The 15,922-nt window shown below is 43.9% G+C and overlaps 1 protein-coding gene across 5 annotated transcripts in view; it reads left to right on the forward strand.

Moving 5' to 3' along the window:
• The window catches only part of BBS7 (Bardet-Biedl syndrome 7), a 454,813-nt gene that overhangs the window by 143,486 nt on the left and 295,405 nt on the right, over positions 1 to 15,922 (forward strand). For all 5 annotated transcript variants that reach the window (XR_004538826.1, XM_033938299.1, XM_033938327.1 and 2 more), the window contains one exon: positions 12,119 to 12,191. Coding sequence is in view for 4 of the 5 variants with exons in the window: in XM_033938299.1 (XP_033794190.1) it covers positions 12,119 to 12,191 (73 nt within the window). In the remaining variant the exon portion in view is untranslated. The remainder of the gene's footprint in view (positions 1 to 12,118; positions 12,192 to 15,922) is intronic.

The raw sequence follows: 15,922 nt of genomic DNA on the forward strand, positions 1-15,922 counted from the left end.
GCCCACGCGCCTTAGGCCCCACCAGTAGGCGGAGCTTTAGGACGGATGGGCCAATCCGGCCTCATTCCTTCGTTGGCTGCCTGCCGGACAGGCGGGTTTGGCTCCCGTCTGTCCGGCCAACTTCCAAAGGTACGGGGAAGGGGGGTGGGAGGGTCGGCCAGGGGGGTCGCGGGTCGGTCGGAGGTTCTTGGGGGGGGGCGGTCGTTGGAGGGAGGGGGGTTTGCGTCGAGGGCAGGAGGGCCTGGGATCCCTCCTGCCCGTAATGTAGTGCGGGGTGGGGTTAGGGGGTCGCCGTGGCCAGGAGGGTTTGGGCTCCCTTCTGGCCCAACTACACAAAGTACGGGGAAGGCGGGTGGGGGTGTCGTGGGGGTCGGCCAGGGGGGTCGCGGGTCGGCTGGGGGACGGGCGGAGGTTCTTGGGGGGGGCGGTCGTTGGGGGGAGGGGGTTTGCGTCGAGGGCAGGAGGGTCTGGGATCCCTCCTGCCCGTAATGTAGTGCGGGGTGGGGTTAGGGGGTCGCCGTGGCCAGGAGGGTTTGGGCTCCCTCCTGGCCCGATATTGTTGGGGAGTCGGCGGTCCTTCGGGGTGAGGGTGCGAGTGGTCCTGCCGGGGGGGGATGTATCGGACGTCGGGGAGTCGGCCGGGCAAGAGGGCTTGGGCTCCCTCTTGCTCCGATCGTGGATGCGGGTGCGGGTGGGAGCGCGTGCGAGCGGTCGTTCGGGGTGGGGTTGCGAGCGGTCCTGCTGGGGGGGTGAATCGGGCGTCGGGCGGGGTGGGAACTATGTTTAAAAACTTTTGTATACCGCGCTCAGCCATATAACGCGCGAGGGGTATGCGCGGTATGTAAAATCACGTATAACGCGCGCGTTATATCCGCGAAAATACGGTAATTTAGAAGCAGCCAGTGGGAGCAACAACCTTTGCAATGTTTTTAAAAATTCCTGTTGATTCGAATTAAGGCCATACACATTAAACAAAGTCAAAGTATTATTTCCCATACTCATATCCACATGTACCCATCTGCCCTGAGGATCTGCACTTACCAACTGAAAAGTGGCATTACATTTTTTATTAATAAGTATAGCCACTCCTGCTTTTTTCCCAACAGCAGGAGCATAAAAACAATGCTTCACCCACCCCTCTTCCAGTTTCTTTGATTCAATCAAATTAAGATGGGTCTCTTGTATGCAATAAATATCCGCATTCTGCTTTTTCAGAAAGGATAACACTTTCTTTCTTTTGATCTGGTGATTTAGACCATTCACATTTAGTGAAAAAACTTTAAAAGCCATCATAATATATTAAGCTAAAATGATTCTGTACAAACAAGTAATCAAAAAAATTATAAGCTGTCAAAATGAACACCATTTTCCCGAAAATAAGCACATAAGCCATAACATAATTCCAAATTAATCTTTTTAAACCCCCCCTTCCAATCCAAATCTTCCCACTCAACCTTCCCAAATTTATAAAACCCTCCCTACTACCTCCCAGTCCCCCCCTATCACCCACCCTACCCACCCTAAGTAATGGAAAGTGTAATAACTTGAAAACGCACATATATTGACCCGGTAAAGAGAATTCCCCCAATAGATAAATCATTAAATATAAAATCAATAACAATAAGTTACAATATTAACTAGCTAGGTATAATATAATCTTTTCAAAGAGTAAACCCATTTGTCAAATCAGATCTCCATCAAATAATATATTATACAAAAAAAAAAAAAATATCAAACATATTATCAAGATCCCTAATAAATCTTCATAATATATATATTTCCCAAACTAAACATTAACTTTCACATATATTCATCTGATCATGAATGAGTGAAGAATAGAATCACTTAAAATAAAAACCCTGTTGGAATAAAATAATAAACCAGAATCATAAAAACTAAAGGACAATATCCTTCAGCAAAATAAAATAAGACCATAAATAAAACACAAAAACATCATGGACCTACAAATAAACTCTTGCCATGACTTTAAGAACTCATCACATCAATATATAATAAAATCCATCTTTTGAATATATTCAAACCAAAGAAAAACATCCATCTGCTATATGCTTCAAAAAAAACAAACAAAAAAAAAACCTGTTGTCAAGGAAACAATTCCTAAGACTCACTGAAAACAACATTCTAATTCTAAATCAGTACTTTCCATGAACCTTTTATTTTGGAAAAATAAACTTAGCTGAATATTTAAATGGATCTGTTGAAATCCCTAATACAATTGAATTAACACAAAACAATTTATGAGTTCATAGGTTCTTCTTGCTGTTGTAAAAATTCCTTCAGATCTTCAGGTTCCTTGAAGTTAGATGTTTTATTCTTATGTCACTCTCATAATAGCCGGATAAATCAGCCCATATTTTGCCCCGATGTTTCTCAATTGCGGTCTTAATTCAAGAAATCTTTTCCTCTTATTTGCAGTGGCAGATGCAAAATCCGGCACAATATGTAAACGAGAATCCTGAAACTTCAGATTTCTATTTTCTTTAGCCAGACTAATAATTTCCAAAACCTGTTGGTGTCTTAAAAGCTTAAATATTACTGGACGCGGCCCATTTTGCTTGTCAAACTTCCTTAAAAGTATCCTATGGGCTCTTTCTATTTCTAAAGGGTACTTTGACTTGATTGGGAGGATTTTAGGTAGGAGGTTCTCTAAAAAGGAAGTCATATTGCTTTTCTCTGCCCCTTCCAGAAGCCCAAGCAATCTCAAGTTACTCCTCCTCTCCCATTACAGTAATCTTCCAGCAATGTAGTAAGTACCTCAATTTTTTTATTAACAGGCTTCATTCGAAATAAATGCGTTTCAACTGCCATCATTCTATCATTGAGATTCACTATTTTATTTTCCACAAGTTCCATTTTCCTGTTTAATATAGCCATTTCTTCTTTCACCTCCTTAATATCCTTAGAGTTTTCGGAGACAATATTTCTAATTGCCCGCAGCTCACGGAGGATTTCTGCACTATCCATGTTGTCTTTAGCCGTTTGATTCTTCGAGGGGGTCGGAGGATCTGGCTTTGCTCTTTTTGCGCCCACAGATGCCGTCAGCAATGAATCAGCCTTACTTTGTTTACCAGACGCCATAGGTCCACAATATTTTCCTGCTTTTACAGAAAGAAAACAAATTTGTAACCTATTAAATCTTTAAATAATATCTATCGGGACAGAGCTCACTGTTTACCCGACCGAGTGCATGCGCTTCCAAGACACGCCCCCCCTTTTCATTTTCACATACACTACATAGAAACATGATGGCAGATAAAGGTCAAATGGCCCATCCAGTGTGCCTATCCGCAGTAACCATTATCTCTTTCTCTCTCCGAGAGATCCCATGTGTCTATCCCAGGCCCTCTTGAATTCAGACACAGTCTCTGTCTCCACCACCTCTTCCGAGAGACTGTTCCACGCATCTACCACCCTTTCTGTAAAAAAGTATTTCCTTAGATTACTCCAGAGCCTATCACCTCTTAACTTCATCCTATGCCCTCTCATTGCAGAGTTTCCTTTCAAATGAAAGAAACTCGACTCATGCGCATTTACATTACGTAGGCATTTAAATGTCTCTATCATATCTCCCCTCTCCCACCTTTCCTCCAAAGTATACAAATTGAGATCTTTAAGTCTGTCCCCATAAGCCTTATGATTGAAATAAAAGGCTGCTTATTTTATATCACTGGGATCCGTCGTGAAGGAAAAACGCAAGGCTTACATTGTATATTCCAAAGCAAATAATTTTTTATTCTAGTAAAAAGTATTATAGCAGCATTTGGAATAGCAGAAATAAATCAGTTTGGACATATACAACAGAGAGAAGAAAAAAACTCATACAAACTGAGTGCCAGCATATTTCTGTAAGTATGGTACAGCTTCTCTAAAGAAACTCTGCCAAAGCATAGGGGTTTTATACAGAAAGTTTCTTTGTCATGCAAGACCCTCCCCTGGCTGTGATTAAGTACCACCCTATTGGAGCAAATCTGCTGTCTATCTAGTCCACCCCACAGTCCTCGCCTCCATTCTTCCCTGGGGGGCCCTGGACAGGCATAGCTTCTGGAACTTTCTTCTTTTTGAAGTTTCCATTCTTCACACGGGCACATCAGTACATCAGTATTAGTGCCTCAGCGCATTAGCCTGGCATCTCTTTATCAGTTCTTAGTTTCCTAAAGCCAGGGTGCCCATATATGGAGTGTCCTGCTGACTTGTTCAATTCCTTCCAGCATTGTTAAATTGCTCATTGTCTTTTCAGCACTGTTTTGTGTCCTTGAGAAGAACAGTCTGTTTTATAAACTCACATGAGCCACATGTTAGCATCTCAGCATCTGAACTGGAATAAGTCTATACATGCCCGTGACTTCAGCAAAATGTAGAAATAAGGTCTCACAACCTGTGAAAGTCTCCCATAGTTTCCCCTATCTCATGATGAAGACCACATACCATTTTAGTAGCCTTCCTCTGAACCGACTCCATCCTTTTTATATCTTTTTGAAGGTGCGGCCTCCAGAATTGTACACAATATTTTAAATGAGGTCTCACCAAAGTCTTATACAGGAGCATCAATGCCTCCTTTTTCCTACTGGCCATACCTCTCCATATGCAACCTAGTATCCTTCTAGCGTTCGCCGTCACCTTTTCAGCCTGTTTGGCCACCTTAGGATCATCACATACAATCACACTCAAGTCTCGCTCGTCCGTCGTGCACATAAGCTCTTCACTCCCTATTCTGTATTGTTCCCTCTGGTTTTTGCAGCCCAAATGCATGATCTTGCATTTCTTAACATAAAATTTTAGCTGCCAAATTTCAGACCATTCTTCAAGCTTCGCCAGGTCTTTATTCATGTTATTCACACCATCCAGCTTGTTTACTCTATTGCAGATTTTGGTATCATCCGCAAAGAGGCAAATCTTACCCGACAACCCTTCAGCAATATCATTTATAAAAATGTTAAAAAGAACAGGCCCAAGAACAGAATCTTGAGGCACACCACTGATAACATCCCTTTCCTCAGAGCGATCTCCATTGATCATTACCCTCTGTCACAAACACAACCCTCTGAAAATCGATCAGGGTTTATTACTCCTCCATCCCTATTCACCTTTGTCTTCTGTGGGCCCGCTACCGGTGCTTCAGCTGTGAACACAGAACATATTTGTTCATCCCACGTTTCTTTAAACTCAGTCACCGTTTTCCTCTCCACCACCTCTTTCAGCAGCGCATTCCAGGCATCCACCACCCTCTCCGTAAAGTAGAATTTCCTAGCATTGCTCTTGAATCTACCACCCCTCAACCTCAAATTGTGTCCTCTGGTTTTACCATTTTCATTTCTCTGGAAAAGATTTTGTTCTACGTTAATACCCTTCAAGTATTTGAATGTCTGAGCCATATCTCCCCTGTCCCTCCTTTCCTCTAGGGCAGGGGTGCCCACACTTTTTGGGCTTGCGAGCTTCTTTTAAAATGACCAAGTCAAAATGATCTACCAACAATAAAATTTAAAAAAAAACACAACGCACACTGTACGCATAGAAAATGTTAATTATCATTCCTATTCCAGGGTTTTTCAAAGAGGTCAAAGCAGATGACTCTATGCACTATCACCTCAGTAACAACCATACAAAAATAGACAAATATACCCCCTCCCTTTTTACTAAACCACGATAGCAGTTTTTAGAGCGCAGGGAGCTGCACTGAATGCCCAGCGCTGCTCTCGACGCTCATAGGCTCCCTGCGCTAAAAAACTCTATTGCGGTTTAGTAAAAGGGGACCTTAGTGTAAAATATAGACAGCAGATATAAATTCAGACACATTTTGATCACTAAATTTAAAATAAAATCATTTTTCCTACCTTGTCTGGTGATTTCATGAGTCTCTGGTTGCACTTTCTTCTTCTGACTGTGCAACCAATCTTTCTTCCCTTCTTTTAGCCTGTATGCTTCCTCTCCTCCAGACCTCGTTCCCTCCCCCAACTTTTCCTTCCTCTCTCCCTGCCCTTTCTTTCTCTCTGCCTCCCTTTCTTTTTTTTCTGTTTCTCTTCTTTCCTTCTGTCTCCCTGCCTGCCCTTTTTCTTTCTTTCTTCCTGCCCTCCCCCAAGCCACTGCCATTGCCATCGGGGACCAGGACTCAAACGCCACCAATAACAGGCCCCAAGCTCTCCCTGCTTCGGCCAACCAGCATTCCTCTCCCCGACGTCAATTCTGCCGTCGGGAAGAGGAAGGCTGATCAGCCCAAGATCATGATCAACCTATTGGGGGAAATGCTGCCGGGTCCTGCCTTCACGGAAACAGAAAGTAGGCAGGACCCGGCAGGAAGAAGAACAAATGCTTCACTAACCTGTCTCTTGCATTAGCCCGTAGCGAACTCTTGCTTCAGGGCTCTCAACATGTGCGTGCCGGCTTCCCTTCTTCCCCCCCCCCCCCCCCGGACATAACTTCCGGTTTCGGAGGGAAGAGAAGGGAAGCTGGCACGCACAAGTTAGAGTCACGGAGCATAAGTTCGCTACGGGCTGAAATCTCCAAACCGGTTTTTTTTTTGGTTTTTTATGTTCAGCAGCGGCGGCGGCAGCAGCAGATGACAGCTGGGCGGACCGCCCAGCTAAAAGGCCCTAGAGAGAACACTGGAGAGGAAGGCTGATCGGCCCAGTAGATCAGGACGGCAATACGAGTCTATCACGGAGCCCGGGATGGGCTCCGCGATCGACTCGCGTTGCCTTCCTGAGCTACTGGTCGATCGCGATCGACGTGTTGGGCACCCCTGCTCTAGGGTATGTAATATTTGTTAAGCAATTCGGCCTTTTCTTTATCAGCTTCTACATATTCCTCCCATTCACCTTTGAGTCTCAGAATGCCATTTCTGTACTTCTTCCTATCACTATAGCTAAAAAATGTCTTGTCTCCCCATTTTACTGTGTCAGCTATTTTTTCTTCCATTTGCAACTTTACTTTCCTGACTACATGACCAGCCTCTCTCAACTTTTCCAGATATTTTTCTGTCTTCCTCTTTCTGCGATCTTTTGTAGATTATAAAAGCTAACCTCTTATTCTTTACCTTCTCAGCTACTACTTTTGAGAACCAAAGTGGCCTTCTTTTCCTCTTACTTTTACTTACTTGCCTCACAAAAAGGTTTGTCGCTCTTACAATCGCTCCTTTCAGTTTTGCCCACAGCTTTTCCACTCCTTCCAGATGTTTCCATCCAGACAATAATTCCTTGACATAAACCCCCATCCGAACAAAGTTAGTTTTTTTTTAAAGTCTAGAACCTTTGCTTTTGAATGAGCCCTCTCTATACGTATCTTAATATTAATCCGTACTTTGCAGTGATCACCGGATGCCAGATGATCACCCACTGTAACATCAGAAACACTTTCCCCGTTTGTAAGCACTAAGTCCAGTATGACCCTATCCCGTGTGGGTTCCATTACCAACAGCTGGAACAGTTCTCCTTGTAGAGAATCCAGAATATCCCTACTTCTAGAAGACCCCACAATAGGGATATGCCAATCAACATCCAGCATGTTAAAATCACCTATTAGCAAGACTTCCCCTTTTATAGATATATTCTGAATGTCTACTATTAAACCTCTATCTATTTCTTCCGTCTGTAAAGGAGGCCTTTATATCACACCAATGTAAATATATTCACCATTCCCTCTTTCCAAATTGATCCACAGTGCCTCTTGCCCTGCCAATCCTGCAATTGTGTGGCTTTAATACTCCTCCTCCTTTTTTTCCTGCCCGTTCTTTCTTTAACAGATTATAGCCCGTCCCAGTCATGGTTCTCTGTGAACCATGTCTCTGTGATCACCACTATATCCAACTCCTCTTCTTCCATCACAGATTCTAGATCCAGAATCTTGTTTCCCATACTTCAAGCATTAGTACATACTGCTTTCCAGACATTGCCCCCTTTTCCTATCCGTGTAGAGGTATTCAGTGATTTACTTATCTGAGGGTTTATACTCACCCGGGAGTTTTGGTCACCCTGCCCCATCAATTCTAGTTTAAAGCCAGCCTGCTGGCGAAGACACTTATTCCCTTTTTTGATAGATGTACACCATCCCTGCTCAGCAGCCCTTGGAAGATCATCCCATGGTCCAGGAAGCTAAAGCACTCGATGACACCATCCATTTAGCCACGGTTCACTAGATTATCCTGCCTGCTGCTGAAGACACTTCTTCCCTTCTTTGATAGATGCACAGCATCCTTGCTCAGCATCCCCTGAAAAATCTCTCAACAACACCATCCACATAGCCATGCATTCATCTCCAGGATGTGAGCTTCTCTGCCCTGGCCTTTACCCTTGACAGGGAGGATGGACGAGAATACCACCTGTGTATCTGACATAAGAACATAAGCATCGCCTCTGCCGAGTCAGACCACAGGTCCATCATGCCCAGCATGCTCCCGCGGCGGCCCCCCAGGTCAATGACTGCTTTACCTTCTCTCCCAGGGGTACCTGGCAGTATCCTTAGTGACAATGTGGATGAGCAGCATCGGACAGTTCAAAACTCTTCTTATTGACTTACAAGTGTATTCACTCTGCAGCTCCTCAGTATCTCTTCTTTCTTATCTCTTCCCTGGGAGCTTTGTTCATCAGATAAGTGTCTCTTATTTGTATCCTTCCCCTCTACTGCCAACTCCTTCCCTTCTATCTTGCTGTACCATGTGGCTGGAACAGACTGCCTGAGTCAGTATGTCAAGCTCCGTCTTTGAAAGTGTTCATTTCCAAGCTAAAAGCTTATTTTTCGGGGCTTCCTTTAACTCCTAACTCCCACTCAGCTGTAAAGTAATCATGTCTGTTTTATCATTTCCTCTGTGAGAAATTCCCTAACCCCTATTTGTCCTGTTTGTCTGTTTTAATTAGATTTTAAGCTCTATTAAGTAGGGATTATCTCTTCCATGTTTAATGTATAGCACTGTATATGTCTAGTAACGCTATAGAAATGATAAGTAGTAATAGTGATAGTTGAGTGTGTGGCGTCTTCTGTGAGATTAACGAAAAAATATTTCATGGTGATGCAGTAAGCGCACAAGATGCAAATTCTTAGTGCACAGAACTTGCGTGCTAATCATGGAAAGTCTTCCAGACACATGAGCTCTAAGGTTCTGTAGTATGGGCAGCTTCACTCTGTCAGACCTATCAAATTCTTAGCTTTTACAGGCCATCTCTTGCACGCCCGCTGAGTAGCTGGGTTCTCCCACTAAGTGGGCTGTCCTTCCAGTAGCAGCAGAAGAGGCCTTCCTAAAACATCAGTCCCTCAGGGTTCGGTGCTGGGGCCAGTCCTGTTCAATATGTTTGTGAGTGACATTGCTGAAGGGTTAGAAGGAAAAGTGTGCCTTTTTGCAGATGATACCAAGATTTGTAACAGAGTAGACACTGAAAAGGGAGTGGAAAATATGAAAAAGGATCTACAAAAGTTAGAGGAATGGTCTAATGTTGGCAACTAAAATTCAGTGCAAAGAAATGCAGAGTAATGCATTTGGGGATTAATAATCGGAAGGAACCGTATATGCTGGGAGGTGAAAAGCTGATATGCACGGATGGGGAGAGGGACCTTGGGGTGATAATGTCTGAAGATCTAAAGGTAAAAAAACATTGTGACAAGGCGGTGGCTGCTGCCAGAGCTGTATAAAGAGAGGCGTAGTCAGTAGAAGGAAGAAGGTGTTGATGCCCCTGTACAGGTCATTGGTGAGGTCCCACTTGGAGTATTGTGTTCAGTTTTGGAGACTGTATCTGGCGAAGGACGTAAGAAGACTTGAAGCGGTCCAGAGGAGGGCAACAAAAATGATACGAGGCTTGCGCCAGAAGACGTATGAGGAGAGACTGGAAGCCCTGAATATGTATACCCTAGAGGAAAGGAGGGACAGGGGAGATATGGTTCAGACGTTCAAATACTTGAAGGGTATTAACGTAGAACAAAATCTTTTCCAGAGAAATGAAAATGGTAAAACCAGAGGACATAATTTGAGGTTGAGGGGTGGTAGATTCAAGAGCAATGCTAGGAAATTCTACTTTACGGAGAGGGTGGTGGATGCCTGGAATGCGCTTCTGAAAGAGGTGGTGGAGAGGAAAATGGTAACTGAGTTCAAAGAAGCGTGGGATGAACACAGAGGATCTAGAATCAGAAAATAATATTAAATATTGAACTAAGGTCAGTACTGGGCAGACTTGCACGGTCTGTATCTGTATATGGCCGTTTGGGGGAGGATGGGCTGGAGAGGGCTTCAATGGCTGGGAAGGTGTAGATGGCCTGGAGTAGGTTTTAACAGAGATTTCGGCAGTTGGAACCCAAGCACAGTACCAGGTAGAGTTTTGTATTCTTGCCCAGAAATAGCTAAGAAGAAAAAAAATTAAAAATGTAAATTGAATCAGGTTGGGCAGACTGGATGGACCATTCGGGTCTTTATCTGCCGTGATCTACTATGTTACTATCATCTCCTGCTGCCCCTGGTCCCATCTCGTTTTAGGAAGACCTTTCCTGCTACTGCTGGTGCTGCTATGGGTGGGGCATAAGAACATAAGAATTGCCGCTGTTGGGTCAGACCAGTGGTCCAGCAGTCCACTCACGTGGCGGCCCTTGGTCAAAGACCAGCGCCCTAACTGAGACTAGCCCTACCTGCGTACGCCCTTATTTAGCAGGAACTTTTCTAACTTTGTGTTGAATCCCTGGAGGGTGTTTTCCCCTACGACAGACTCCGGAAGAGCGTTCCAGTTTTCTACCACTTTCTGAGTGAAGAAGAACTTTCTTACATACGTATGGAATCTATCCCCTTTCAATTTTAGAGAGTGCCCTCTTGTTCTCCCTACCTTGGAGAGGGTGAACAACCTGTTCTTATCTACTAAGTCTATTTCCTTCAGTACCTTGAATGTTTCGATCATGTCCCCTCTCAATCTCCTCTGTTCGAGGGAGAAAAGGCCCAGTTTCTCTAATCTTTCAATATATGGCAACTCCTACAGCTCCTTAACCATCTTAGTCGCCCTTCTCTGGACCCTTTCAAGTAGCATCATGTCCTTCTTCATGTACGGCGACCAGTGCTGTACGCAGTACTCCAGGTGAGGGCACACCGTGGCCTGGGACAGTGGCATGATAACCTCCGATCTGTTCGTGATCTCCTTCTTTATTATTCTTAGCATTCTGTTCACCCTTTTTGCCACCGCAGGTGGATCTGGTATGAGTTGTGGGTGGAACTGCAGGAGTTATGGGTAGGTCTGGGTGGAGCAGGGTTAGGAAGGGTGTGTGCCATAATACTCCCTTGTAATCTCTGCTGTGCCTGTGTCAGAAGAAAATAAAAATGCCAGTGCACATCAGTGAATGAACCATAATGATGTTCTGCACATGAACATTGGTTTTATGAAAATTTCTTGCACATAAAATTTTTTGTGAGGCTAATATTTATGCACAGAACAACACCTCTCCCAGTATAATTTAACAAATAAATAAATGGACATCAGAATCCAAAGGATAAAACTTCTAGAATATACAATTCTCTTAAGGAGTTGCCGAGTACTATCACTGGTCCGCTACTGGATCATAGAGCCATAGAGAAAAACTCCCTTTAAAGGGAGAAAAATTTCTGGCTTCAAAATTGAGCTCTAATCAAAAACTGGGAAATAATTTTTAAGGTAACACCCACTGTTGCGGAAAAATGTCAGAAAGAGGTCAAATAACTGTCTTAACATTTCAGGTACTGCTTTGGTCACAGAAAAAAAAAGAAAAAACTGGCAGTAAATTCAAAGACTGACATTAAATCCTCTCGCCCAACCCTTCTACACTTTCTTAGGCCTGGTGGTAAATTTCTCAGATTGAGCATGCATGGTGGCCTCATTATCGTTTCTTTGAATTTACTCTGCACTCATGTGTTTCACCCCTTTGTGAATTGTATGTAACATGTGCTTCTGCTCATGGTGGCTTCCTGCATTGGCCTATAAAGTGCCATGGTCACTTATTAGAAAAAAAAATCACTTCTGCCCCAGCCTAAAGCTGGATCACAATGTATTGCAATTATACAGAGGAGTCAGAATACAGAGAGAAGAATTCTGCTTAGTCCCATTACCAATGTTTCAGTTCAGAGGAATAAAACTTTTCTGTGTTTTCTTTTTCATTCTCTACAAAGGGATCTGATTTGATCTATGAAGTGGAAGTTCCTGGTCCTCCAACTGTTCTAGCCTTACACAATGGAGATGGTGGTATGTGAATAAGAAATGTAAAACTCTTTGAAATGGTAATATCAGACTGCAGATTAGCTCTCAGGGGAGGCCAGTCTGGTTCTTTGTTTCCATATGATATATTGAAACGGGGGGAAAAGTACAAAACCCCCCAAATAGATCAAATATTTAATAATAATAATAACAGTTTATATACCGCAGGACCGTGAAGTTCTATGCGGTTCACAATAATTAGAAATGTTACAGATTGAGTGAATAAACAAAGTCCAGACTTAGTGATTGATAGTTCTTGCGATCGTTTGTTGAGGACTAAGATTGATTAGATTGGTTTCCTAAGTATTTCAGGAACAGATGTGTTTTTAGGCGTTTCCTGAATTCTCCATAGCTAGTAGGAATGAGTAATTGTTCAAGGTCTTTACCCCATAGTGCTGCTTGATGTGCGAGAAGATGTTGGTGATGACTTTTAAATTTACAGCCTCTAACCGGTGGAGAAACAAAGTTTGGGTGTGAGCTTCGCTTGTGTCTGTTGGTTGTGAAAGAGAAAAGGTCTGTTATGTATTTAGGGCTCCTTTTATTAAGCCGCGCTAGCGGGGTTAACATGTGCGACTTCATCACGCGCTAACCCCCGTGCTGGCCTAAAAACTACCGCCTGCTCAAGAGGAGGCGGGTAGCGGCTAGTGCGGCCAGCGGTATTACGCTTGTTAAACTGCTAGTGCGCCTTTGTAAAAGGAGCCCTTAATCTCAACTTGATGCAAGATCTATTTAAATAATTCCCTTACCTTCTTCCCTTTTGTGACTTTCCCTCACTCTTTCCTATCAAAATATTGTAGTTCTTCCCCCACCCTATTACTTTAGTACCCTAATGTATTTTTCTGTCTATTATTATGTATGTATCCCTCCTTAATATATAATTTTCTTTTTTCCATATTTTATTGTCCACCGCTCAGTTTTTTTTACAATAAACGATATATCAAAACCTAAATAAACTTGAAACTTCATACATTAGAACTCCCTGTGGCTGAACTAGAGCATCTAGGCCCTCACTTCCGGGCTTAGATCTTCGACTGAAGAATCATACGGCTTTTGAGTTCTTTGCCTTTGCCATTAGGTTGAAGTGAGGCCGACCCCAGCACCACACAATGGCTTAAAATGCATCCGAGGACAGTGCCCACTCACCCGGATCCAAGGTCTGTCTGCTGAGAAAGTCTGCTTGAACATTGTCAATTTCCATCACATTCACTGCCTAAAGGACCTGGAAATAACACTGTTTCCAGAAAAAGAGCAGGTGGGCTTCCTGAGCCAGAAAAGCACTCTTGATTCCACCATGGATTGACATATACCACCGCTATCGCATTGTCAGAGAAGACTTGGACTGCTTGGCCCTCCAACTAAACTAAACCTTAAGTTTGTATACCGCATCATCTCCACTGAAGTAGAGCTTGGCACGGTTTACAGGAATTGGTATAGAAAGAAACTACAATGAAAACTGGAAGGACTTAGAAAGAGAGGTTTAGAGGGAATTAGTATATTGATGAGGGAGGGGTCATTGTATTTTAGAGAAGAGCCAAGTTTTCAGATGTTTTTGGAAGAGTTGGAGGGAGGTCAGGCACCGAAGCGGGGTAGTAAAGCTGTTCCAGAGTTTGGTGATCCTGAAGGAGAGGGAAGTCCCTAATTTTCCTGCTTGGGATATGCCTTTTAAAGAGGGGAAGGATAGTTTGAATTTTTGAGTGGATCTGATGGTGTTGGGATTAGAGGAGTTCCAAGATAGTGGAAAAAGGGGAGGCAGGATACCGTGAAGAGATTTAAAGGTTAGGCAGGCGCATTTGTAGTGAACCCTAAGAATTACTGGGAGCCAGTGAAGCTTAGCCAGAAGTGGGGAGACGTGGTCAAATTTGCTTTTAGCGAAAATTGGTTTAGCTGCAGTGTTCTGGATCCGCTGGAGTCTGTGAAGGCTTTTCTTTGTCAGGCTTAAGTAGATGGAGTTACAGTAATCCAGTCTGGAAAGAATGATGGATTGTACGAGGACAGCAAAGTGATGATGATGGAAGCAGGATCTCACTTTCCTTAACATGTGAAGATTGAAAAAGCATTTTTTTACTAAGGAATTAAGGTGGTCATTGAAGGACAGTGTGGAATCAATGATGATGCCTAGAACTTTGCATGAGTGTTCAAGCTGCAATGTGGTGCCAGAGGACAGTGGGATGAGGGTGGGTAGCTTATCTAATTTTGGGCCAAGCCAAAATAGTTTTGTTTTGGTCTCTTTTAATTTCATTTGTACGGTGTGAGCCCAGGATTGGAGGTTCGATATACATGAGGAGATGTTCTCAGAGAGATTGGTGAGGTTAGAGTTGGTCTCGAGGAGGACAAGGATGTCATCGGCGTAAGTGTAAAGTGTTTCCAAGGGGACAGTTGGAGGAGTTTCAGGAAGGACATATAAACATTGAAGAGAATCGGGGATAGAGGTGAACCCTGAGGAACTCCACAAATCGGTTTCCACGGGTGGGATGCGGAGCCATTCATGTTAACGAAGTAGGAGCGGGAACGTAAGAATTTTGAGAACCAATCTAAGACTGTTGAGTTTATGCCAATTTCAGAAAATTGGAGAATTAGTATATCATGATGGACCATGTTGAAAGCTGCAGAAAGGTCGAATTGAAGAAGAACAGCGAACTTTTTGCAAGAGTGAAGATGTTGGACCTTTGAGATTAATGAGATCAGTAGGGATTGAATGGCCAATAGGATTAATGAGGTCAATAGGGATTGAATGGCCTGCAGCTCCAATTGGTTAATTGACCATTTATTTTGAGAGGGTGTCTAACACCCTTGAATAGGACAACAGTTGCAATGGGCTCTCCATTCTCAGAGACTGGCATCCGTTATCACAATCACCCAAGACGCAATCTACAGGGGCATGCCCCTGGAGACGGATTGCAGAAGGAGCCATCAATTCATGCTGGCCTGGGTCCAGAATCCAAGGAAGAGCTGTCTGTAAAGCTTCCGTCTACAGAGCCCAGCATGAGAGCAACGTGTGCTGGAGATTACACATTGTGCCCTTGTCCAAAGAATCACATTTATTATAGCTGCCATGGACTCTAGGACCTGGAGATAGTCCCACACTGATGGAGCTGCTTTGTCCAGGAGACAAGAAATCTGAGAGCATAGTTTCTGTCTGCGTACTTCTGGAAGACAGACATGACCAACTGCCATGTCAAACAAGACACCCAGGTATTCCAGAGACTGCATCGGGGTCAAATTGCTTTTCATGTAATTCACAATTCAACCCAGGTCTTCCAGGATCTGGACCACCTGATCTACTGTTCACCAACCCTCGGCAAACAAGGGGGCTCTGATCAGTCAATCGTCCAAGTATGGGTGTATCTGTAGCCCCATTTTCCTCAGGTGAGCTGCCAAGACCACTATCACTTTGCAGGCTTTTGCGGTGGGAGGGCAGGCCTTCACGGGGGGAGCAGGCATTCGCGATGGGGAGGCAGGCTTGTATAAAGGGAGGAGGAGGAAGGAGTAAGAGAGGGGAGGGGAGATGCCAGACCTGGTGTGAAGGGAAGAGAGAGACCAAACCAAAAAGAGGGGGAGGAAAGCAGAGGAGAGGTGCTGGACTAATGGAGAGATAGAGAGAGAAATGCAAGACCACAAGGAGAAGGATACAAGAGGGACAGATAGAAACATAGAAAATGACGGCAGAAAAGGGCCATAGCCCATCAAGTCTGCCCATACCAATGGCCCACCCCCTGACT

Source organism: Geotrypetes seraphini, chromosome 1 (assembly GCF_902459505.1).
Source record: "Geotrypetes seraphini chromosome 1, aGeoSer1.1, whole genome shotgun sequence".
Lineage (NCBI taxonomy): Eukaryota > Metazoa > Chordata > Amphibia > Gymnophiona > Dermophiidae > Geotrypetes > Geotrypetes seraphini.